This window comes from Microtus oregoni, unplaced genomic scaffold (assembly GCF_018167655.1).
Source record: "Microtus oregoni isolate MIOR12 unplaced genomic scaffold, Mior012 000005F_ref0000423, whole genome shotgun sequence".
NCBI classification, from domain to species: domain Eukaryota; kingdom Metazoa; phylum Chordata; class Mammalia; order Rodentia; family Cricetidae; genus Microtus; species Microtus oregoni.
This window is the reverse complement of record NW_024543064.1, coordinates 60,739,947-60,765,682: the sequence shown is the minus strand read 5'-3', so window position 1 is coordinate 60,765,682 and position 25,736 is coordinate 60,739,947. Positions and strand designations below refer to the sequence as shown.

The 25,736-nt window shown below is 44.5% G+C and overlaps 1 protein-coding gene across 1 annotated transcript; it reads right to left on the bottom strand.

The window, feature by feature from the left end:
* Positions 1–1,953: 1,953 nt before the first annotated feature.
* Positions 1,954–25,056, bottom strand: Saxo1 (stabilizer of axonemal microtubules 1). Its single transcript, XM_041651162.1, has 3 exons — positions 24,884–25,056; positions 16,398–16,597; positions 1,954–2,957 (listed from the first exon to the last, which is right to left on the bottom strand). The coding sequence occupies exons 1-3, from the start codon at positions 24,904–24,906 to the stop codon at positions 1,954–1,956; spliced, it is 1,227 nt and encodes a 408-aa protein (XP_041507096.1). The 5' UTR covers positions 24,907–25,056.
* Positions 25,057–25,736: the final 680 nt, after the last annotated feature.

Sequence of the window (25,736 nt, the reverse complement as noted above, 5' to 3'; positions counted from 1 at the left end):
CCCAATAATACCACTTTTGGGTATATATCCAAAGGATGCTCAATCATGCCACAAGGACGTGTGCTCAACTATGTTCATAGCAGCTTTGTTTGTCATAGCCAGAACCTGGAAACAACCTAAATGCCCCTCGACTGAATAATGGATAAGGCAAATGGGATTCATTTACACCGTGGAGTACTACACAGCAGAAAAAAATAATGACAGCTTGAATTTTGCAGACAAATGGATGGAGCTAGAAAACATTATTTTGAGTGAGATAACCCAGACCCAGAGAGACAATTGTCACATGTACTCACTCATAAGTGGTTTTTAAACATAAGGCAAAGAAAACCAGCCCACAAATCACAATTCCAGACAACAATGAGAACCCTAAGAGAGACATAGACATACATGGATCTAATCTACATGAGAAGTAGAAAAAGACAAGATCTCCTGAGTAAATTGGGAGCATGGGGATACTTTGGGGGAGGGTTGAAGGGGAGGGGAGAGGCAGGGAGGGGAGCAGAGAAAAAATTGTAGCGCATAATAAAAATTTTTAAAACAGTGAGCATCCATTCCTCAGACAAGACACAGGAACAAATGATACAGATGTCTGAACCCACTGATAAAAACTAACTTCATGGTAAAGATGAAAGGGAAGGGAACTTAACTAGCCCAGGCCAGGCATGGCACCATGAACAGACTGGGTAGAAGACAGAGGCTCCTCGCTGAAAAACCAAGCTCTGGGCCTAAGTCAATGTCTTAAGCTGAAATCCCACCTCCTCCACCATATCCCCAAGTTCCCAGGACCATGGAGTATTTAGGGATTCTGTGCTCTCCATAGAAAGTGCATGAAGGTGAACAAACCTTCAAATTCAACGTGGAAAGACAGGTGGGTCAGTCAGGTATCGGTCTGCATCTTCTGCCCTCTAGGCCTGGAAAGAGAGCCCTCTTGAACAATCTCTCCTCCCTTCTGCCTACTTCAACTGGACCTTAACATCAAACGTTGGTTTTAAAAACTGTAGGCCCCAGAAATCTCCAGGGCAGAGCCTAGCCCCTTGCTGTGTCAAGCTCCATCACAGATCTGGTCACAGCTGTTATTTTAGGATAAGCAGGCCCAGCGTTCCCAAAAACCTGCACTGCCTTGGGCAATCCATTCTGGGCTCTGAGTATTTAGAAGATCCCACAGTTTCTACTCACAGCTCCAGGGCCAGCTCTCAACTGCCTGTTTGCCAAACAGCCCTTCCTCCCCTTCTTCCTGGAACTAGAGCCTACATTAACATGAGAGAAGGCAAAAAGTCTGGCAGGTCCACATTCCCATAGAATTCCTCCAGGACCGCCTCCCTTTCCTTTGTCGATGACTGACAAGAACCACACCCAATCAGACATCATTATCCTTGATGGTGTGTCATGCAGGAAATAAGTAGACAAATGTCCTGTGAAGGAGACCTGGACACAGAAAACCCAAAGAAGACTCCAGCCTGGGCCCAAGGAACCTCTTCCATTGTTGAGATGTAATAAGGTGTTTGTATGAAGTCTCTCCAAAGGTCCCATGTAGACAGCTCTCTGCATAGAAAGTACCAACAAAACCAACCTATAAATTCAGTGTCCCAAAATAGCATTTATTCTTTGGCACTTCAAACTTGGTAAAGGTTAATATCAAGTCACACAATAATTAAATTAGATCAAGATCACAGAAATGTCACTGTTGATCATCTTTGATTCCGTGAACAAAAGGGACCTGAAGGGGTTAGAGAGAAAAGCAGAGGAAGGGCTACAGGGGTCAATCAGCCAATAAGTGCACGTCACTTTCCTTTATTCAAGTGATTCTCGTGTTATTCAGATATCCTGCAGGTGGTAAGAACATTTTTTTATTATGAGGTAGGTGTTGTAATTTTTGTTGGTTGTTGCTTTGGAAAATGCTTCAATGAATAATTTTGAGGTACTGTGGAATTTTTAAATAATTTTTCAAAGTCAGGCTGACACTTTCACTTCCTTCTGGCCAGCCTTTTCTGTGTCGTTTATCGAAAGACAGCTGCTCTGCCTAGAGCCTGTCTGAGAGATGGACCTATATATCCTGTGCCCCATAGCATCCACTTCCTCAAAGATGTAGCCCGGGGGCTCAGTGTATGATGCCGGGCACCTGCCCATCTCCTTGGGAGTAAAGCTGATGGAATAGGTAGTTTGACCCTCCACAGGGATGTTTCTCCGTAGGCCAAGCCAGGGTGGCTTGTAGTTTTTAGTAGTGATAGGTGGGTGGGGCACATAGCAGATCTTTGTGGTAGTCTGGCAGTCCAAAGGCTCGACAGGCAAGGTCAGATGGGGCACGGGTTTGACGGGCTTTGTGAGCGCAGCTGCCCAATGCTTGTAGTCATCCTTGGTGGTGGTAGAGCTTTCAAAGCAGCTGCTCTTCTTAATGGAAGGCACAGGCCGGCAAGTGTGAGCAGGGCTACCCTTACGGTACCTGTAATGGGTCTGCACAGTCGACAGAAGATCCATCTTCTCCTCAGGAGGGACATAGGGAACGGGAGCTTTGGTGGGTATCTGGGGTGTGGGCCAAGCTTGGAACTTATCTTGGAACTCGGTGGAGTTTGAGAAAGGAATATCTTGCATAGGGCACTTGGCTGGAGGTTTTGAGCTCTTGGCAGGCTCCCCCAGGAGGCCTCGGTAGGACTCTTTGTGGGTGGTCAGGTTCTCAAAGGGGATGTCGCAGGGTATAAATTTCTCAGGCTCTTTGACATAGCGCCTCTCCACAGGGTGGGGCACATAGCTCATCTTGTAGTTGGTCAGATCCTCCAAAGGGACGTTACAGAGCTTTGGTTTAGCCGGAGGCTTGCAGCTTTCTGTAGTCACAAGGCCTTTCATGGTATAGTCATCCTGATGTGTGGTTCTGTTTTCAAACTTGGCCGACTCTGGCCGGTACTTGCTTGGTGGACGAAGCAGCTCTCGTTTGGGTTGGTTCCAAGGTATATAATCAACTGAAATTAAAGAAGAGGTCATCACTGATGGATCAGATCTCCTAACTTCCATGTGTTTTAAAACGCCCCAAAGCCAAAGCCAGTTTCTAATTATAATCTCTGACTTAACAGAACAAAGTAGACTCCTGCTCCCATCCCATGCACAAGCTTGGTAGTTCATCTTCATGGTGTTTGCAGCCTGCTGTGCAGAGAAAACCATTTACTCAAGTTCTCCTTGTAGGCCACAGTGCTGTGCACAGAGATTTTAGAGACCTGGGATCTTAATCTTTTGAACCTATTCCAACAGAGAAGTCTGACCCAGAGGCAGCCTTCTCCCTGTGTAGGGAAAGGGCTGCCTCTCGCTGGCAGAGTGCACGGAAAGACGCATGTGGTAGATAGCAACCAGCCAAGCCAACCGGGTCTACCTAGCCAGTGACTACTATCATGTCCTTGTAATGCTCATGTCTAATCCACACACACCAAACACACTGCTCCAGGGGAATGAGAATATGGTATTGTCTAAAGAGAGAGTTGTGACCACTGCGCCTCGGCCTTAGTTCTCAGTATGTTATTAGTTCATTTTCTCTTCAGAACCCCCTAATGAAAATACTCATTTTATAAAAATGGAAGCACAAAGAAATTAGGGAATTCACACCCAGATTACTTACCTTGAAGTTAAAAAAAAAGGGGGGGGGGTACAGACCCAGATTCTGAAGCTGCACTCCTGAGAATATTATATGCCAGCCAGTTGTGCTAAGGCCTTTCCATACATAAACTTATGACATCTTAGCAGTCATCAAATGTAATGATTATGATTGTCTCTATTTTTCAGATTTCCCAAAGAGAGTCTCAGAGAAAACTAAAAAGCCTGCCTGAAAATTTAAGACAGAGACCTGACTCCATGGTCATGCTTCAAACATCCCCAGTCACAACAGGAGACAACATTTCGAAACACAGACTGAAAAAGAATAACCAAGGAAGATTTGGAGAAAGGCTAACTTCAGGGTGTTTGAAAAATGAAGCTCGGGCAACTGGATCAAGTACACAGCCATCTCAAGAGGAACCTCTGCGGCGGGTTGGAATGGCTAAGACCAAAGGACTTGCCCCAAAAGAAATCTGCACTGGAGGAATGGAGACACCCACCAGGCGGTTTCCAAAGCAACTTTATCCCAAGCCTTCAGGACCGCTCGGAGACTCAAAGTCCAGTTGAGAACAACGGAACAGTGAGTACAGTGCACACTGCTCTCCTTAGTGCCTGACTCACATGGAGGCCTGTGTTGTCTCGTTATGCTCATCAATTACCAAGCCTACAGGCACAGGGATGATCCCCAAGGAGTTTAGGGACAGACGGACCAAATGCAGCTTCTCGGGAGTCTTAGACTATGTAAACAACAGGAGCAGAGGCCACAGGCAGGATTTTTAAGGGCTTTAGAGAGGTATAACAGCATTTGTTATTTACATAACAAAATGTACTACCTGAGAAATCCTTGTCTAATCCAAAATGCACACATTTCCAGGGTTTTGCTGCTGCTGTTTTGTTTTTATTACATGTTTTATTACACATTTTTAGTACGCGTTGCTTGTACTGCAGTATGCTGGGTTCTACTGTAGCATTCCATACGTCATACAATGGGCCACTGACCATATTGTACATACCCTGTTATGTTGTTATCGCTAGGGGTTTATGTATCTCCATCCTGGGGTGCTAGGTTCTATTTGAGCAGGTTGTGGAACCTTTGGGGTGAAGGACCAGGTTGGCAGAAACAGGCCACTGAGAAGAAGCCATGAGCATTATAGCCTAGGAAGGCTTCTAGTCCTTTCTCTTTTTTTAATTTATTTATTAAAGATTTCTGTCTCTTCCCCACCACCGCCTCCCATATCCCTCCTCCTCCCCCAATCAACTCCCCCTCTCTCATCAGCCCAAAGAGCAGACCAGGTTCCCTGCCCTGTGGGGAGTCTAAGGACCTCCCACCTCCTTCCAGGTGTAGTAAGGTGAACATCCAAACAGCCTAGGCTCCCACAAAGCCAGTACGTGCAGTAGGATCAAAACCCAGTGCCATTGTTCTTGACTTATCAGCAGTCCTCGTTGTCCACTATGTTCAGTGAGTCTGGTTTTATCCCAGGCTTTTTCAGACCCAGTCCAGCTGGCCTTGGTGAGTTCCCGAAAGAACATCCCCATTGTCTCAGTGTGTGGGTGCACCCCTCATGGCCCTGATTTCCTTGCTCATGCTCTCTCTCCTTCTGCTCCTGATTTGGACCGTGGGATTGTAGTCTGATGCTCCAATGTGGGACTCTGTCTCTGTCTCCTTTCATCACCTGATGAAGGTAAATGGACGGAAATAGAAAATACTATCCTGAGTGAGGTAAGCCAGACCCAAAAAGAGGAACATGGGATGTACTCACTCATATATGGTTTCTAGCCATAAATAAAGGACATTGAGCCTATAATTAGTGATCCTAGAGAAGCTAAATAAGAAGGTGAACCCAAAGAAAAACATATAGACATCCTCCTGGATATTAAGCTTCTAGTCCTTTCTGTGCTCTGATCTGCAGGCATGTGAGGAACAGAGATTTCAGGGCCAGATGGCAGACTAGAGGCCACTTTTGTGGGTACCAGCAGAAAAGCGATTCAGAATAAGAAACCAAAAAAAAAAGACTATCTCAACGGTTGCCTCAGAAATTTATGAAGAAGTCAAAGGATGCTGAAAAGGACAGAAAGGAAGCTATACCACAAAGCAAAGAAAGAAGCTAATTAGCCTCAGTGTAGCAGTTCTGTGAAAGGTGGCATATGGACCTCAAAAGTCACTTCCAAAAGGTAAACCAGACGAAGACAGAGCAGCCTTGCCCTCAAGACAAGATAGCAGCCATCACGAGCCTCAGTCCGTTGCAGGTTCTGATGATAGACGGACTCTCCTCTAGCCAGCAACAGAAAGAACTTCTATTTTGGCAAGCCATGTGGCTCAGAGGGCAGCCGTGGGCACCGTCTTGAGAGCGAAACTATCCTGGAACCCAGGAACACCTACTAGTTAAGAAGACTCAATTTGGCCGGCCATGGTCCCTGGGTGATGAGAGACAGTGGTGAGAAACAGACAGACGGAAGTGGGCAAGCCACAGGAGGGGTAGCACAGGCTAGGACGCACAAGAGAGACAGTCCCTGCCTCGGTGGCCGCAAGCAGGCCTCATCTACAGAGTTACCCTGAAGTGAGATAACTCTGAGCCTCAGGCCAGCAAGTGGATCAAATTCAAGAGTCATCTGTCTGCCTGCCTTTCACTGTGGCAAAGCCCATGAACTTAATTTTCAGGTGCATGCGTGATAGCTACAGCAATATCCCTCCTTCCGGAGGCCATGGAAGTCTGAGAAATGCTCTGCCTGCCCTGTAGCTGCTTCCCCCACGCCCACCACCGCTGGAAGGTGCCAGATACTCTTCAACTAAAGCAGTCGCCAGGGAGGTGATGGCTCTCAGCGGGAAAGAGGATCTGCCCAGCCCACAGAAAACGAGTCTGACAGACGTCAGATGCTTGTCTAGCACAGACCCAGCGCAGAGCTACAAACCAAAGGAAAGATCAGAGCTCAAGTTCAGGCACCCCCACCCTTCAGGTCTATCATTGCAAACCAGTCTCCAGTTCCCAAGGCCCAGAAAGGAGAGGCCCCAACACCCCAACTTACTTTTTCCCATATGAACCAATGTAAAACCACCATGATGGACCTGTATTCTCAAACCTTCAAGTTACTTTTTTGTCAGACATTTGGTCAAAGCTTAAAGTAATGGGTGTATTTTATCCTAGTGATTTCAAAGGTTTAGATATTCTTATAAGGTCTTCCATCAAGTTTGGACTTTTTGGTGAGAGAGTGAGATCTAGATCAATCTTCTGTATGTGGATATTAAATTTCTCCCATTATAATTTGTTAAAAAGCCATCTCTTTTCCAGGAGACATCTTGCACTTTTCTTGAGAATCAAATATTTAGACGTGCTCAGACTCATTCCTGGGTATTCATTTCTATCTCATTGGTCTATGTGCCTGTTTTTATACCTAGACAATGCTGGTTTTTGCTCCTGTGGTTATAGTGTGACAGAGAGTAGGTACTGAGATGCCTCCAGCTTTATGCTTTTCATTGTGTCAGCTATCCTAGGTAATCTGTTTCCCTGTGCATTTTAGGAACTCTCTGTCAAGTTCTGAGAAGAATGCCATGGGTATTTTGATATGGCGGCCATTGTAGCAATGTGGATTCTGCTGGGCCATGAGCATGTCATTTCCCTCCACCTCACAGAATTCTCTTCAGTTTCTCTCTTCAGTGTTTGAGATTTCTCTAGAAAGGTCTCTTTATTCATTGGTTAGGTTTATTCCTAGTTATTTTATTCTCTTTGAACCTGTTGTGAATGGAACTATTTTCCTGATTTCTTTCTCACTGAGGTGTGTGTGTGTGTGTTAAAAAGCCACAGATTTTTAGTGTGTATTTTGTATCCTGCTACTTCATTGAATATTCTTGGCCTGAAAGTATTGTGTGAATCTGTAAGCTACTCTCGTTACAGAACCCTAACATCGGCAAATAGGCTTAGCTTTACTTCTCCCTTCTGATTTTATCCTGGGTTTTTGTTTCTTTGGTTCATTTGTTTTGTTGTTGTTCTTTTGGCTTTAGTTTTGGGTTTTTGGTTTTGTTTTTTTGCCATATTGCTATGGCTAAAATTTCACTAACTATATAGAGTAAGAGTGAGGAGGATGGGTTCTCTGTGTTATTCACTTTAGAGGAAATGCATTTAGATTTCAACACTCAAGGTACTGTCTATAGGTTTATTACAAATACGTCTTTACTGTTCTGAAATAGTACCTGGGGTCAGAAAGGGTTGTTAATTTTTATTTAAAAACTCATCTATTGAAGATAGGGATTTTTGTACTTTATTTGCGTGCTAAATTATACTATCAAACACAGGGTTTTAGGCATGCTTCAACACTCCTTACCACAGAACTGTATTGCCAAGGCCCAGAGATGCCTTTTTCAATTTCATGGTGATTGTCAAGGCAATCAAATATACAGAAATGCAATTTGCTGTTTACTCTTCAAGACTGAGAGTGGAAGAAAACCCAATACTTCTTTTTGAATTTTAGTCCTATTATTACTATTATGGGGGTGTGTACTATGTGTCTGAGAGCATGTGTGCCACGGCAAATGTGGAGGTCCCAGGACAATTCTGTGGAGTTGGATTTCTCATTCCACCTTTACATGGTATCCAACAATCAAGCTCGGATCCTCAGACTTGTGCGACAAATGCCTTTACCCACGGGGCCAGCTCAACAGTCCTCGTTTATTGGTTCTATTTTTATTTTAGAGGTTCTTCAGACATCTTCACAAATATTTTATTTCTGTAGAATCTCCAGGCATCTCCTCTGAACATAGATAACTTCATCCTTCTTTGGAAAGTTCTATTTGTAAGCACACTCCCCACCTCTGTGCAGTGATTTCCTTGAAGGGCGTTTCTAAGACAACCAGCTAAAGATATGTCCTCTCTGTCTTTATCTGGGGATATCATGGTTTTGCCTTCATCATTTCTGAAACTTAAAAATTACTCAGCATAAAATTCTTTCAATATCTCAACCCAGTCACTGCCTTATTCTTTGTTGTTTCTGAAGGGAATCTGCTGTGACCCTGGATGGGAGCCGCAATTCTCTTTGTATGAAGAGATATTTCTCTTTGGTTCTTTCCAAATCTTTGTCTTTTTTTCTAGTCTGACAATAATACACAGATCTCTTCATGTTTATACTATTTGAATAGTGTCTCTTGGATCTCTACGTAAATTTTTCACAAATTTGGGGTATCTCAGCAATTAATTCTTTAACTTCCCTCTTATCCCTTCTTGTGAGGTGGGGCTCCTATTATGAGTGCATTGGTAATCTTGATGACTTTCTTGGATCTCTTAATATCTGTTTAATTTTTTAATCTTTTATGTGAACATAAAATGTTGGATAATCTCTATTGATTTGCCTTTGTATCGCTGATTTTTCTGTCAACTCAAAACTGCTGAACTTCTCAATTTAAAAAGCAAATGGTAATTATTCAACTCTGGATCTTTCATTTCATTATGATCTCCCCTTATTGGTTCTCTCATTGATGAGCAATTGTTATATTTGCTTTCACTTCCTTAAGGATGGCTTCCAACTACTCTAGATATATTTACAGTACCTACTTTCAAATATTTTTCTGCTAGCTTTTGTGCATGGACCCTGCATCCCTTTTTCTGATGATCTCTCTCTCTTCTTCTTCGTCTTTCTTCTTCTTCTCTTCTTCTTCTTCTTCTTCTTCTTCTTCTTTCTCCTCCTCCTCCTCCTCCTCCTCCTCATCCCTCCTCCTCCTCCCCCCTCTCTATTTCCTTCTCTCCTTCTCCCCTCTCCCTCCCAAGACAAAGTGACTTATATAATACATGCCCCCTCCATTAAGAGTTCATGTCTTTCCTCCTATTTGAGAAAGCCCTGCACTCATTCTATAATCTTGTCCTCCATAGTGTGAGGTCACTGGTGCATAGCCGTTTAAGTCCACTTCCTGAGATTCACCCTCCATAGCTTAGCAGTTAGACTCAAGCACCTCAACCAGTGTGGTGCATCTGGGGGGCTGGAGACTACACAGATCAAGTCATTTACAAATCAGAACTTGCTTGTTTTTTTTAATGTCTCTGCTGCACAGATATGCGGCCTCCCATTCAGCCAGAGCACTTGAGTAGACAGAAAGGCCCTTGCTCTCATGGCTCTTGAGACAGCCTGGCCTTCAAGCACAGCCTTTCCGATCTCCAGGCAGTGTTGGAGCCTTATCAAGGTGCCCTGTGTGTTATCTCCCTATGAATTTTCTCACTCATCTACTTATGCGTTGCTCACAATTATTCCTGTAAGCCTAGGATTGGTTGCACAAGTTGTGATCTCTGAATGGTTTTTCATTACATAACCTTGTTTGGTCAAAATTCTCTTTGAAATCAACTCAGAACCTTCTAGCAGCATGACTGCTTTTTCCCCAAGTTCTTCAGTCCCCCAGCAGGGCTACCACACAAACAGAACTGGGGGCAGAGGGTGAGCTGACAGACGCAGCTCCAGGATAAAAATCCCAGCGATGCCCACTGTTCATAAGTCAATCACATCTCTTAAATAAATGCTCTCAATCTGTCCTCTGCCTTTGGTTGATTTCCAGAGCCTTGCAACAATTGATTTTACCACTCTGTCAAGTTTTATTGGGGGGAGGGGGACTTACTAAGCCTCTACTTGCTCCAGAAACCCTGATAGTTCCCCCCTCAGGCACACTCCTAAGTTTATTTTAAGCCAGTAATACTACCAACTACTTCTTCAAAATTGGCTTCATTTTAATTGAAAATCTAATCTTCCTCCAGAGCCACTAATGGCTCTATCAGCATCTTGAAAGCATTAGGGGACCTTAGCGGGAACCATCTTGCTGAATACAAACCACATGTTCAACCCACCACACGCCAGGCTGCCCTGAAATGTGGCGTCTACCTGGAGATACCTTCTGCATATTGCTGCGAGATACTTCAGGCTGAGTAGAACAGAACTTCCCCGGCCCTCTTCTCTGATGGATGAAGTGTTAAGAAAACAGGTTCCTAAGCTCAAAGTTGCCTCACGAAGACTCCTGATAACCAACGACATAGCTGAAACCACACTATTATTCAGACTTTCCCCACTAGCAACTATTACACACACACACACACACACACACACACACACACACACACACACATATACACACACACACATATATTCCTCCATAAGACCCTGAAAAAAACTCAAAATTCCACATGACAAAGTATTCACACACCAGTAAAGCCCTTCAGGGCCAGAGTGTCATATGGGTAATTGGCAAGAACCTCTTTAAACGGGATTCCATTCAATAATAATGTCCTTTTAAAAAATCGCTAAGCCTAAAGCTGAGCATCAAGTAATTACACTCTCAATCTTTTCAATTGCATGGTGTTTTGAAAATGTCACAAATTACAACCAAATGCTGTTGAGCACTTTTTTTTTTTATTGGTAGGTTCTTTTCTTTCCCTTTCTTTTCTCTCCTCTCTCCCTCTCTCTCTCGCGCTCTCTCCTTTCTTTCTTTCACCACAGTAAATGTACTGGTCATGAGGATAAAAGAAAAGGTTTGAATATCCTTCTCACAGAACTAATATAAATAAAGCACATAAGCAAAATATAAATGGCATTCTTTGACATGCACAGAATTAATTATCATGTTCTTTGCTTTCTTTTCTTGACAACCCTCCTTGGAAAGACAGACAGTAATATATGGCCAAAAATTATGAAGATTACTGGGGAAAGACTTACTAGAGCAGCAAATTTTCACAATAGTTAAGTCATTCAAGGGACAATAAACCAAGACAAGAAGCTAGGGTCTGGTACCCCTTACATTCGGAAAGTGTCTCAGAACTGACCCAAGGGCAAGGTAAATGCCATGGTCCTTTCCCAACTTCATTCCTGCTCCTGGCTGGGACCTGTGGAATAATTGGAAGGATGAGGATTTGATAGAACTATTGCCAGACACTGTCATCTGGAGCCCTGAAAGCAGTGGTTCACAAATACTCCTTCCTTTATCCATCCCCTTACATATCTTTGCTGTGCTTCTCTGTCCTAGAATGCTGGGAATGGGAATTAGGAACTTAAGGCCCAGCTTTGGAAGCCATGATGTCATCGAGGAGATCAAATAAACTGTTCACATGTTTAAAAATATCAGCCTTTGTTATAGTGTGAATCACACCTTCCACTCCAAATGCAAATGTTCAGATTTAATATCCACTGTAGTGGTATGAAGCAGAAGAACCTTTGGAGAAATGATTCAATCATGAGGGGCCTGTCCTTAAAAGAACCGGAGGGAACTCTCTTGGGCCCTTTGTGCCCTCCCTTCCAGCTTGCGAAGGCAATGCAACCAAATACCATCTTGTAACTAAGGGTTCTTGCCAGACTCTGAACCTACTGATGCCTCAGTGGCTGACTTCCCAGCATCCATTATGTGAGAAATAACTTATTCTGTGTATTGCATCTCAGGTTTGTTTTCACAGCAGCATAAATGGATAAGATGATGCCATTAAAAAAAGAAAGAACTATCACTAAAATCTGTTTTATTTTACTATAAGCTAAGGTTAAGTTTCAGCAGTGGAATATTATATGGTTTTACAGGGGGTGGCTTGAGAAGGACCTGTATAGACAAAGGAGAACTGTAGGAAAGTTGGAGGTAGAGGGGATTGAAACCTATATTATAAATATTATAATATTTGCTATTATAATTTCTGCCTGTTTATTTTGAGAAGTAAACAGTTTGTTGGGGGCAACAGGAAATAAATACTAAAGGACTTTCTCCATCCTTGCCACTGCCTAAGCAAGGTGTGGTCTTCATTCCCAGACCAGACACTATACGTGGGTAGAAATGAGGAAACTAAACTAAGCAATCAGTTCCTCTGAAATGTAGTGAATTTTCATTGTATCTTTTTTTTTTCTTTTTTTTTTTTTTTTTTTGGTTTTTCGAGACAGGGTTTCTCTGTGGCTTTGGAGCCTGTCCTGGAACTAGCTCTGTAGACCAGGCTGGTCTCGAACTCACAGAGATCCGCCTACCTCTGCCTCCCGAGTGCTGGGATTAAAGGCGTGCGCCACCATCGCCCGGCTAAATAAATGTTTGCCTGAAGATCACAGAGTAAAACAGCTGCACTGATCAGTCATACAAGCCAGGCAGAGATGGCACACACCTTTAATCCCAGTAGCCACCCTAGTTTGCCATAGAAACCGGGTGGTAGTGGTGTAAACCTTTAATCCCAGCACTGGAGAGGAATATAAAATGGGAAGAGACGGGTTTTAGGTTCAGTCTCATTCTAAGATTCCTGGAGGCAAAATCATCATTTTCAGACTGAGGCAGAGGAAAGACCCAGTGGCTGGCTGCTTTGCTTTTCTGGTCTTCAGGTTAAACCCTAATATCTATCTCTGGGTTTTTATTAATTGTGCTACACTGAAGAGCCTGTATCTCACTGAGATCAAAGGTGCCCACAGAGCATAGAAAGGAAGGGAGAATTTGTGGTTGAGCATGCCCTATCAGAGTTCCTACTGCCTCCCTCGGAGCCATGCTTTGGGGAATATTCAAGTACAGACCTAAGGAGGCAGAACTGGGGTTCTCTTAGAAGAAGCAACAGCACAATAGATGGGAGAAACTTTAAGACATTGCTAAAATCAGGCTGTAGGAAGGAAATAAATATCAGGAAGGAAGCTCCATGAGGAGGGATGGACAGCCGTGCTGATGGTAGAGAAAATCAGATGTGTCAATGACCCAGAGGTTCCAGTGATACTGAGGACAGTCATCATGGATGTAGACAAGAGAGCAAACCAGAAAGATAGGGCTTGGAGGTCACAAACCCTTCACGTTTCACGGAATAATAACATTGAGAATATGGCTTGACGGAGGCAGCTATAGAACGAGGAAGATGGGACACAAAAGATGAGCGAGCCAAAGGGCAGAGACCAGGCCACCGCAGAATCAGCTACAGGACTAAGCAGAGAAGACTAACAACATGCAGGATTCCCTGGCAGATGGACTGCAGCCTCCCTCCTCCACTGTCACCTCCCACCCAAATTCTTGGCTTGATTAATAAAAGCAACCCTCAACACACTCCCACAGAGGCCCCCAAAATGTTCCACATGAACTGCTTAGCTTGTCTTCTTGGAGCAGCAGGATGCATGAGAAGCGTGAAGAGTTACTGATGACAAACCCACTTTCTCACTCCCTGACCTCAGGCTGTGCGGCTGTGTGCCACACAGTGGGGACTGCTACTCCGCCAGCCTAGTCCACAGGACAGCATAGTTTGTCTCTCTACTGAAAGGTCAAAGACTGATCATCATGCTCCTTCGCCTGATGTCTAGCATGTAATAGATATCAAAAAAAATGTGTGGATTTCAAAGATATCAGATGAAAGGGGGAACTACTTGGAATAGGAAGAGACTCGGGAGAGGGAGGTGTGGACAAGGGAGGGTATCAGAGAGGTGAATATGGCTAACATATATAGTGTATATTTTTAAAAAAATGCCAAAATGAAACCCATCTATCTGTGCAATTAATATATGATAATGAAAATAAAAGGCAAAAATGAAGAGGATTTGAGTGTTTTCACCCCAGAGAGATCTTTGAGAAGATTAAAACTGTAGAGGCCGGGCTTACTCCACATTGCCGGAGACTATAATACTTTCTGGCTACGCCTTGCCCTGGGTGCAGAGGCAAGAAGACAACTCTGCACTCTGTTCTTCTTGTTCTTGCTGGACCGCCTATCCGGCACTATGATATACAAATGACATCATTTCCCTCGGAGTACAAAGACGCCACCTATGAACTTACCATATAGTTCGGGATGTGGGAGCAGATGGATATACTAAAACCATATCAGAAGGATAAGGGATGACCGCTCATCCAGAGAACCTGAATTCAGTCCCTACCACCCACATGGTGTTCATACAGACTCAGGTAAAACACTCGCATGCATAAAAGTAAATAAATCTTTTAAAAATCATATCAGAAAAACAGGCCCAAGAACTTGTCAAACATATGAAGACCAACAAGGAGTATAATACCCTCACCTGAATACCAAAAAAAGAAGAATCCATAACACAGCAATGACCATGAGCCCACAGACCCATCACCTGGCCTCCCAATATACCCTTCAAGAGATCCACCAGCAAATAACCCCCTCCCACCCACTCTCCTGGACTTCACGCTCAGCATGGTCCCCACTGCTTGATGAGGCCAACTAAAGCATCCAGTCCACTCTGTCTCCCATCGGGGCCTGGCCTGCACCTCTACAACCTGCACCTCTGCCCCCCGCCCCTGCCATCCCCTGCCCCTGCCCCTCCCACACCCCTGCCACTCCCACAATTCTGCAGCTCCCATAGTTCCATATCTCAGCTCTGTAGACCCTGCAGCATCTCTCCAACTGGACCAGTTAATAGTGTATCTAACCACCTACATAGATTCCCTGTGCATCTGCAACAGTTCTCTGCCTTACGGGTAAGGACCCTTTGACTTCCATGGTCTCCTCAGCCCTTTTGCAGTCCTTCTGAAGCCTACATAAAGACAGTTATAATTGCTGAGTGATGTGTAATGCATAATCCCAGAGTTAATAGTAGTAATTGGATTGGAATAAAAGATACTGTTTGTTCCCTGGCCAACTTCAAAGGGAAATCAAAACTAATTGGCCATGTGCAACCAATCAATCCGAAGTAGCTTATGAATTGTTTTTCAATAAAGCACTACGAAGAGACACAAATACGTCTGTGTTTCTGGCACAGTACACTTCGGACAAAAACATTACACACAAAGAAAAACAATAAATCTTAAAATTGGGAGCTAGAGAGATGGCTCAGTGGCTAAGAGCATTTGCTGCTCTTCCAGAGGACGTGAGCCTGGTTTCCAGCATCCGTGTTGTACAACCACCAGCAATGATGATTCCAGGAGAGGCAAAGCCCATCTGGCTTCCTTGGGCATCCCTTCACATGCCTTATACTCACCCAGATACACACATATACACAGATCAAAAGAAAATTAAATATATAAATTAAAAATAAAGACATTTCTAAAAACTTTACACAGTGTACATACATATCAAAATTCCAACTTATATCCTATAAATGGGTATGATTATTATATCAATTTAAAATATGCATTTTTTTAAAAAAATCCATCTAATATATAAAAATTAAAACAGGGAAAAACTAATTTATAATATTAAAATATTATGGCACGATATAATGGGGCAAGAAATGCAGCTCAGGGGTAGAGCATTTGTCTGGCATTTGGAAGGCCCTGGGTCTACTCTCCAGCATGGCAAAGGAAAAAAATATATAAGTCAGCACAATGGTTGTGTTCCACTTCTGTGGATATAGTATTTTTGGTCAAGCACCGTTATGTGTATCCAGTAAAAATTCACAGGTCTGTGTAATTACAATGCATTCACTTTTCTGTATGCATGTTATATTTCAAAATTCTCTTGGCTGGATGAAAGAAACTATCAAACTGTAGAATCGTAGCTTAAATTTGAACAGATTTCCCATTGTAAGATTCATACAGAGGCTAAGACAGGATCATAAATATATTCTATATAAAATCAAGATATTACACATTCCTGTAATGGAGTCTGCCATGGCCACTCCAGCACAGAAGTAGATGCGAAGAAGAACGGCTATGGTCCTCTTCCAACATCATGTGCCTATCAGTAGTGAGCTTTGAATTCCACCGTTTTCAACATGTCCTGAAATCATTTTTTTCAGTTAGAGAAAATTATAGAGCCATTCTTAGCTTTCCATCTGTACGAAAATAGGCTAAGAGCTAGATCTGGCTGGCAGGAAGTGGTTTGTTGACCGCTGCCCTAAGGTAATGCATATGTAACCATTTCCTGGAGGGTCTATAGGCTGACCCGTCCTCTCCTCCGTCTTCCTCTCACCTTTGTAAGTAGGCAGATACTGTATCTTGTCATTTGGAAATTTAGTGTCCCGAGGTTTGACGGGGCCAACTTGACAGGCAGGGAGGTAGTTAAAATCTTGCTTATATGTGGTGAGCAAATCCATATTCTCTTCGCTTGGAATGTACGGGTCAGGCTGATGGAATTTCACTGGTACCATTTTGTGAAGCCCAAAATCTCTCCTGGGAGAAGAATAAGCATATGTCATTGGGGTCCTTGCTTAGAAAAAGACAATGTTGTCTACTCGACTCCCGGTAACTGAATTTTCTACTCCATCTTCCTACCATTTCATCTCTCTTCTACTTTGGAACGTGACACTCTAACTCACTTTTTGCCAGTGTTTGACCACTTGGCCGCTGGGGTCATCCTTGACTCCTCCCCTCAAAGCCCCATAGTCTATCAGTCACCAGGAGCAACCAGGCTCCTCTATCTCATTGGAGATTATTTTGCCCTTTGGTCCAGATCTCAACCATTTTTTGACTTGGGCCATTTGACAGTCTTTCCCCATCTTTCTGCTTCTGCTTCAGTTGTCTTGGTGTGTCTAGAATAAATGCTGGATAAAAATGAGTTTGCCCACCAGCTTAAAATGTCTTCCAGATAAAACCCAGCTCTCTAGCGCAATTTACAAGTCAATTCAGACCTGTCCCCTGACTTCGCCCCTACCCACACCTGTGTCAACCACAAGGCTCACTAAGGAGGAGGCCTGATCTGTAGCTGAGAGCCCACCTGCCTTGCATCCAAGCCCTCGCTCGTATGGGGCTAACATCTGCTTTTCAGATACACTCACCTTTCTGTGTTCTCAGGAGCTTTTTCTGCTAATATTTATCTCCTCTATTCTGGGCCTTACAGAAAACCCAGAAGAGGGAAAATGCAGTAGACACACAAAGTCTTCACTTCTTTGCTTTCTGCTGTGGTCAGTGCCCCCTCCCATTATGTCAAAGAGTAAGAAACGGAATGGAAAAGGCAGGATACTTTACGCCAGAGCAAAATCACTCATTCCCAAACCAGCCCAAGTTATGACAGGCCCAGGTGGCTGCTGCCCATCACCAGAAACCCCCTGGCCAAGAACAACTGAGTCAGGCTACTGCCATGGTCTCTACTAGCCTTCTCTCCATGCTACCAGTTCCCCCAAAAACAAACCGATTTTCCTGGATCCATCCCATGTGGCCAAATAGGACAAGGGAAAAGTAGCTCTTTCCCTAAAGGTGCTTACTTGAACAGCCCTGTCAATGGAAGAGAACGGTTTCCGGACAGGAAAACATTAAGCTAAACACTAATAAAACCTATTTCCAGGCTGAAGCCCAGTGCGGCATGACTGGGCCATGCTTGAGTAGCAAGGGTGACATGCTCCACTGTAACCTGTCTTGCATGAGTTATACACAGGGTGGTCAGTAAACCCAAAGCAGGTCCTGCGCATGCTTGGTGGGATGAAGGAGCAGGGAAGCAGGAGAATTGGTCTCTTTGAGGCTGCAAGTGGGGAAATGGGAGATGCTTCCACTGAGCTCCCATAACTCCCTGTGGGGACATCTCAAACTCTATCTCAGTAGCAAGACTAGCATCTGCTGCCTGAGCTACCTCCCCAGGGGCCTCACTGTGCGCTCCCAGCAAAGGGAAGCTGAGTGACCCCGCATCTGGAAGCTGATTGTAGGAATGGGAATTATGAAGGGAGCCGTCTGACAAGAAGCTAAATAAGAAGCCAACGGTCAGCTCGATACCTGCACTCTGCTTAGATGAAGGATCCCCTCATAGTGATCGCCCACTACTCAACCAATTGCAGCAAGACACAAGGAAACACTAAAGCCTCCACGGGCTGCACAAACAGAAACCCCCTGAAAGTCCACCTGAAAACCAGTTAGCCTTAGCGGTAACTTCCTGCCGAAAGTTTATCTTCTGAAGAAAACATACCTGAGGGAAGCTGAAGGTTCTCCACTCCCAGGACTGGAGTGGGGTTTGGGGGTGACCTCATGTATGTTCGGTGATGGCTAACCAGGACTGGAATGGGATTCTGAAGTGACCTTACCTATGTTCGGTGATGGCTAACCAGGCTGTGGTTTCCCTGCACTCCCGAGAAATAGCAGCAGATATCAAAGACCAGCATGCTAAGGCCTCCCACCCCAAAGCTCTAAGACTGCCTTAAAATCCTATTTCTCCAAGGTGCCATCTTCCAAGGGTCTCCAGACACTAAAAGCTGAAGCAGGCCTAATGCCCGTCTCCCATTCATTCACAGAAATCTGCTAAGGAATGCTCATAATCTCACCAGCTCAGGGGATGCCCTCAACTTGATCCTCAAAGACAGAAGCAGACACATACAACTTCTTGTGAGCCACATTTAGGGGATGGATTTGTTACTGAATCTCCTTCCACACAAAATTCAAATTCTCCTTTAAACGTGCATCTATGTTTTTATTTACCCAGCTGTAAATACAAATAAATAGGGAGAGGAAAAGCCTCTCAGCTCCAGAAAAAAAAGGATCATTTTTAAATTTAAAGTTTGACTCATTTGTATCTGGCCCAGAAGCAGTCACAATGGCTGAACAGAGTGAATTCTATCAGAATTTCTGTTTGCTCGTTAGAGTTTTATGCTGGGAACACTCACTGAAGCTTATCATTAACCGTAGCGTAGCTTTATGTCCCCAATTACACATAATCTTACAGCCTTCGAGTTCATACAAAAACCCACTTTATTCTTCCCAGAAACTGCATAAATTTAATAATTATTTTCAGCACTCAATGGCTCCGCTCTTCCTGTGGTACATTTCCCAATGTTTAGCCTCACTGTGACTATGAATAAAGAGGGGGCGGGGAAAGGGCACAGGTCTCAGCTTCCTTCGGGTAGGTAGCTATAAAAAAGCTACCCAGCATGGAAAGCCAAGAGTTAAAAACCAAAATTAAGTACAGGTTAAAGTGGCCCTGCTGGGGAAGTTATAGCAACTTCGTTTCAAACCATTTGGCTAAGCTACAGAAAGGTGTTGGGCAAGAATAGGAAAAATGGAAGGGGGAAATTACATAATTGCTAATGAAAATCATTTGCCTGGAAGTGGGAATGAAGAATTTTCACAGAAGCCAAGCGACAGTTACTTTTAAAAAATAGTTTAGTATTTATGCAAATTTCAGAATTTATTATAGTAGCCAAGGAATCAATCAAATTAAAATGTAATCTTTGGAGGTATCCCGCCATTTTGCCAAAGTCAATCTCTCTCTGCAACAGTTCCCCTAAATTGCCCTCCCGAGACCTTCAACTCCTAAACTATGGCTTCACATTTTTCCCCTGCTGTCTCCCTTCTGCCAATATTTAAACTTGCCCTAGTCTCTCCAATATTTACAAGAAAAATAAACAAAATACAGTGTATGTGAATGCACACACACACATGCGGGCACACACACACATACACACACCACAACCACATTTTCTCCTGGGCCTTTTCTCATCCCCTCTCCTCTGGAGAGGGTCTACATGACCTCCCCTCCACCCACACATTCCCCAACCAGCAAATACAATTCTACTCCACTCGCTAGCCAAGGCATCTCAGAGTCCATCCCTCTTGCCCTTAGCCTGCTGCATAGCTAAATTAGTCACGATGTCTATCCTCAAATTCATATTTAAGCATCTCTTTCCTTGGCCTCAGTCAACCTACTTCTCACGATTTTGTCCTCTTACAATCTCCTCTTATGGGGAGGTAGGTACTCTTCATCTTTATTTCATTATTTCCATATATAATTTTCCAGCTTCCCCAGCTCCAAAGACACCTTCTAAGGAAGCCATTCTGTCATCCTGGGCAGAGTTGGAGAGCCTTTTCCAGAACACTGCAAAAGACCCCTTCACAGAATTACCAAACTTGAGTCCAGCATTGATCCCTGTGGAGAATCATCCCTGAAGCAAGTGGACTCTAGTGCAACCACCCAGGGCCCAAATTACACGGGTCCAGTCTCCTCCTTCTGCTGTCCGCTCCTCAGATCCACTGAGGCAGAAGTTAACATCTGTCCCCATTTTACAAAGTCTAGAAGAAACCGTGTGTAAACGCCTGGGAAGCCTAGAGCCAGACCAGTCAACAGGGTCTGGGGTAGAGCCAGCAGGTGGGAGAAGAACGGTCCTGGCTCAAGTCTTTGCTGCTCCAGTTTCCATGAACTGCTTGGGAGTCGCAGCTTCCAGCCTGAAGGCAGCCACCAGCCTGTGCCAGATGAGGCAGCTAAAACCAGCCTGTGCCAGATGCCAGATTCTTTCTGCTCAAAAATAAGGAAAGAAAGAAAGAAACCAGAAAAGCAAAGTGAGGCGATCTTGGAATGGAGCTAACGCCAAAGCTCTGTAAGTCACTGGGCCCAGATCCCTCTCGCCTCACATGCCAGCAGCAGGCTTCTGAATTAAGGGTAACCAAATTGAAATGGAATTTGGGCTGCCACCCAAGACATGGAATTTGCACTTTGGGCCTAATCACATTACCTGTTCAACAAACAAACAAACAAAAGTGCTTTTCTGAAGAATGTGAAAAAGAAAGCAGTCCAGAGTCTCCAAGTGCAACACTCACAATCCTGTCCAGACCCAATGCAGAATGACTTGACACACTGCGGGAGAATGTGACCCATGGACCTTGAGCAGACCAGACATTGGACATCACAAAGATCTCAAACCAGCTATTTTAACTATACTTAATGAGAAAAGGCAAAATAAGGTCATAATAAATTAAGAGCTAGAAAGTGACACAGAGAACGAAAAGCTATTATCCAAATGGAAACGCAAAAAGCTAATGGCGGGCCTGGTGGTACAACCCTACAATCCCCAGATCCCAGCACTGAGGATCAAGGATAGAAGTCTGATCATAAGTTTAGGCCTGCCTGTGATGCATAATAAGACCTCATCTCAAAAAGAAACCTAAAATATACATTATCTCAGGAAAAAATAATTCACTGGGTTTAGAAAAAGGAGGAAAGCCTCAGTAACTTGAGAATAAATTGATTAAAAGCTATCGAATCTGAACAAAAGTGGGTAAGATTAAGACAGAGGAAAACAGAACAGCAGGAACACAGACCACCAGATACAGAAGATTTTTAATGAAATAAAGGACAAACTGTCCAGCTCCATGAAGGATGCACACCAAAGAAATCCATCAGCAAAGAAAGTCCATAGGGTTCAATCAGCGCATCAAGGCTCAGCTAGTTACCATTTCCTGTATCCGTCCTGCCTTTGGGACAGGGTACCAGATGTCCTTTCTCTTTTAGCTTTTTCCTCCCTTGATTTATCAGGGAGACCTGATTTATCAATAAGTCTTATCAATAAACAGGAGTCTGTATTGGTAACTCCACTCAACACCGCCATCTCCATCCCCTGCCTTTAAACCAAATCCTCTCTCTCCTCTCTCTTCTCTCCTCTATACTAGTAACTCTACCCCAACCTACCATCCCCAACCCATCCCCTACCTTTAAGCCAAATTCATCACTCATCCATTCCCCCCTCCCTTCCCCCCACATACAAAGACACACATACACGCACACACATGTACACACTGTGCCCGTGTCCCACTCCCCTTGAAGGTACTACTTAACACTGCTGAAGCTGGCTAAGGTAACAGAAATACTATCCCGAGTTGGGGGGGGGGGGGGCAGTGTTTCAACCAGGGACATACCTAATGGGAAATGAGGCTAAAAACACAACTTTCTTTATCAATTGCTGTCAGAGCTAGTTGAACTAAAGGCAAATCCTCTGCAAGAGAATTACCAAGGGCTGCACATTTTTTAAAAAGGAAAAAAAAAAGGTTTTCCAGTAAGAAGGGCTGGAAATCGCAGGCATTCCCCTTCTGACACCTGCTTTAAATCCCCACAATTTATGGTCAGTAAGAGCTGCGTGCAGCTGTAATCATGCCTCGTGCCGCGCTGATAGCCTTTCCAGAAGCCAGGTGTCTTTTGTGTCTGGAGTTAATCACCAAATCCAGCCAAACCGGGGCCAATGACTTTTTCATGCAGCAGGTGGGAGCCCCGGGTCCAGCCTCAGACACTACACAGAGTCCACCTGTAGACGGGGAAACGAGCGAGGTGCCGTGGCAATAAGGGACCTGGGAACAGAGGGGTGACGGTCCATGCAGACCCGGAAGTTAGGCAGCCATGGGATGACACACCCCTTCCCCTAAAAGCCTCCGGAGGCAGGCTGCTTTACATTTCTGAAAGGAGCTCACTTTTCCTCGCCTGTGAAAGCCTCCCCCACAAGCACAGACTAAGAAGCAATGAGAGCAACGCAGGACAGTGACTGCCCTGTGGTTTGACACTGGCTCCTCTTCCCAGGGTAGGATAAAAGAAAATAAGCCCCTGTCGGCTTCCCCCTGCCCTCCAACCTGAGACCTCAGCTTCAGGGCCTGAACATAGGACTGGCACAAGATAAGGCCCTATGACTGAGGTATTCCCCCCTCCCAAGTCTGTTCTTCCTCCCCATTAGTAACTGGATTCCGCTCCTCTTTTTAAAGCCCTGTAATCATTAATAGTTTGGGAAATTCTTTCTGTAGCTGGGGACCTCTTGATGTAAGCTGGATTGATTGTTGCTGTGGCTCTGACTGAGGCCCACCTGCTGGGAAATGGTTTTATTGTTACAAATGACACAGGCAAAGACAGCTCAGCTCAGGTCAGAGGTTAATTTTTATGATTCGCAAAACAGCATCAGGGAAAGAGGAGGGTATTTAGGGCTACCACAGCTGAGGGCCTCCGAGCTAGGATGTGGGACGGGGTCCTGCCCCAGGGCATTGTTGTGTGTTTGTTCTTGTAACATTTAGACAGTGAACAAGAACATCTCCCAACATCCAAGCCTCAAGCACCCTCTCCTATACTTAAGGACAGAAATGGCCCGTTATAAATCGTCTGAAGTTAGAACTTTTGATTTCCCAATAAAGGGCTCTGTTTCTTGAAAACTTGGTGTAAAGAAATGAGAACAGCTACACCTGGGAAGAGAAAACGAAGTCTGACATCACCTCCCAACACTTCCCTTTCTAACCACCGTGTCTTCAGGCATGTGCACAGGACTCCTCCTAGATGTGCCCTATCGTCTCTTATAAAGAGAAGCATTGCTCGGGAGCAGCCCATACTCTTTGCTTCAAGCTCCTGAACCCTAGAGACAATGTTTTCTTAGCAAAATGAAGCCCAGACTGTGAAGTTGACAATCATTTAATAAGCTGGAGGTTGAGAAAGCAGTTATGTTAACACTGTTCAAATGGACTAGGAGCCAGAACAATTGTGCTTAAAACCAAGTCATTCACAGCAACTGCTTGGTGTCAGACAAGTCCCTCAGCTACACCCCATTCTCAAAATGTCCCTGTCCTGTAGTTCCTACCATGCTCAGAAACCCCTTAGTGTCATTTCTCCCCTTAAAGGACCTCCTGCCCTTCTATGGGTCTAGAAGACAGAACCTGGTTTTTAGATAAGAACACCTCCAAGTCAAAAATCTCAAGAGAGGAAGTTTCCGTTATTTTGGGAGAAAGATGTCACGCTCCACCTTGAGCCACCTGGAATCGTCATTAAAACTACGCAAAATTCTGCTGCAAGCGGTGAGCGATAGGCAGACATTCAGCAAGGTGTCCAAGTACCTGTGATGTCTGAGTGCCATGAAGGAACAGATGGTGTGCACCATGGGCTCCACAGCACAGAAATCCTGCCTCTGGGGCATGAGGAAAGGGGAGGCCGCGAATACATCATCGTTCAGAAGGTTTCACCTAAAAACTGACTCACTGGGTCTGAAACCTGTCCCACGGCACGCAGAGATGTTCCTAACTCCAGCAGCTCACCAAGCCTGGCATCTCCATCAGGAGGTCACTAGCACAACTGTCCTGGGAGATGCATAGTCTTGTGAGCACGGAGCCCTCAGACTGAGGATTTTCCCCAGCCTCGGGAAATAAAGACCTCCAGAACACTGCCAAAGACAGGTCCGTGCCTGCATGGCCCTAGGTCCCAACAATCTCAACTTGGAAATAAACTAGAGTATATCAGGAGCACCTGAAAATCAAATATGTTCTTTGCATATCCTGAACATTTGTGGGGTCTCTAATTCAAAATCGATAGTATAACATCAGAAGGACCCATTCTTTATTACCAATCTTTTTTTGTTTTTAACCACCCAAGTTGTTACGGAGGCTGCCATAAAACCCAACCCTCTTTTTTCAGTAGTGGGCTCTCTCCTTCTTTCCTTTTAATACTTAACTTCCCACTTTCAATTACACAGACCAGGTTAGCCTCCTGACCCCCACCCTAACAAGCCAGAATTCTTTCTCAGTAAGAGGGTGTTTGGGAACAGTTAAGGAAGCCAACAAGCAGAAGATCCTCTTCCAGAGATAGAGAACATTAGCATTAATGTTCATTAGTTAACATTAAGCATTAACATGAAGACACTAACACTGCGCATCCACACTGCACTAACACCACAGCTATTATCCTCACATCACACTCTTCATCAAGGCTTTGTGTTCTGCCCACTTCCTCCACAGCATCGTTCGCCTCACCTGGCTGTGGTCAGGCCCTCCATCGGTATGGCTCCTTTCTTGTACGCCCTCTTGGGCTTAAAGGAATCTCTGGGCAGGTAAGACTCATAGATCGGATAGTTCTCGGTGTACTCAGAGAGAAGACATGGTTTCTCTGTCTTATCATAAATCTTCGTAGGAAGATGTGGACAGTGGTGCCGCCTAGAAAAGATACATGGAGAGTCTGGTTAGTGACTTTCTTGAAAGGAACACATTCGGTCTGAAAATGTCATGTCCTCCAAATATGATGTAGACTGACTTCTTCCATTAAAATTCAGAATTTCACCTTTTCTCCCCTCTATCATATTATGTGCTTGTCAAAACTTAAACAACAGTCTATCGCTTCAAATGTGTTATCAAAGCATGTGAATCATAAAATTACACACAAGCATGATTGATGTTCAGGTGTCGCATGTCATATCACTTGTGGAAGTGTTTAATTTGGCCCATAGTAAATGGCTGTGGTGTCAAACCTTTCTGAGGGACACCCCAACTGCCAGAAACCAAAGATAGAAATTGACTAGGTAGTTTCCAGGTTCCCCAGTGCAGGAGTTCCACTCTTGTCCTTGGTCAGAATCTGGAAATGTCTTTGGTCCTGTACAGGCCATAGGCCAGGGATGCCAGATGGGGGCTCTGCTTTGTGAGCACCCCTGTGAGCCTGGAAGCGTCACATAAACTCCAGTCCAGACACCAGTCCCCTCTGGTGAATGGCTTTGGGACTGGACCTCCTGGTTAATTTCAGCACCTGATTTTAGGGTCTCACTCAGCTCTTGCTGGGGTGGGATGGATGTTAGGTAACCTAAGGATTGGCACCCTTAGAGGCCATTGAAGTCCA

Excerpts from the sequence above, each read along its gene's own strand:
- Saxo1 (XM_041651162.1), bottom strand. The coding sequence starts at position 24,906 with ATGGAGGGCCTGACCACAGCCAG. Across the intron at positions 16,598-24,883 it reads GAGGGCCTGACCACAGCCAG|GAGAGATTTTGGGCTTCACA; the intron begins GTGAGGCGAACG and ends TTCTTCTCCCAG. Across the intron at positions 2,958-16,397 it reads GTATCTGCCTACTTACAAAG|TTGATTATATACCTTGGAAC; the intron begins GTGAGAGGAAGA and ends CTTTAATTTCAG.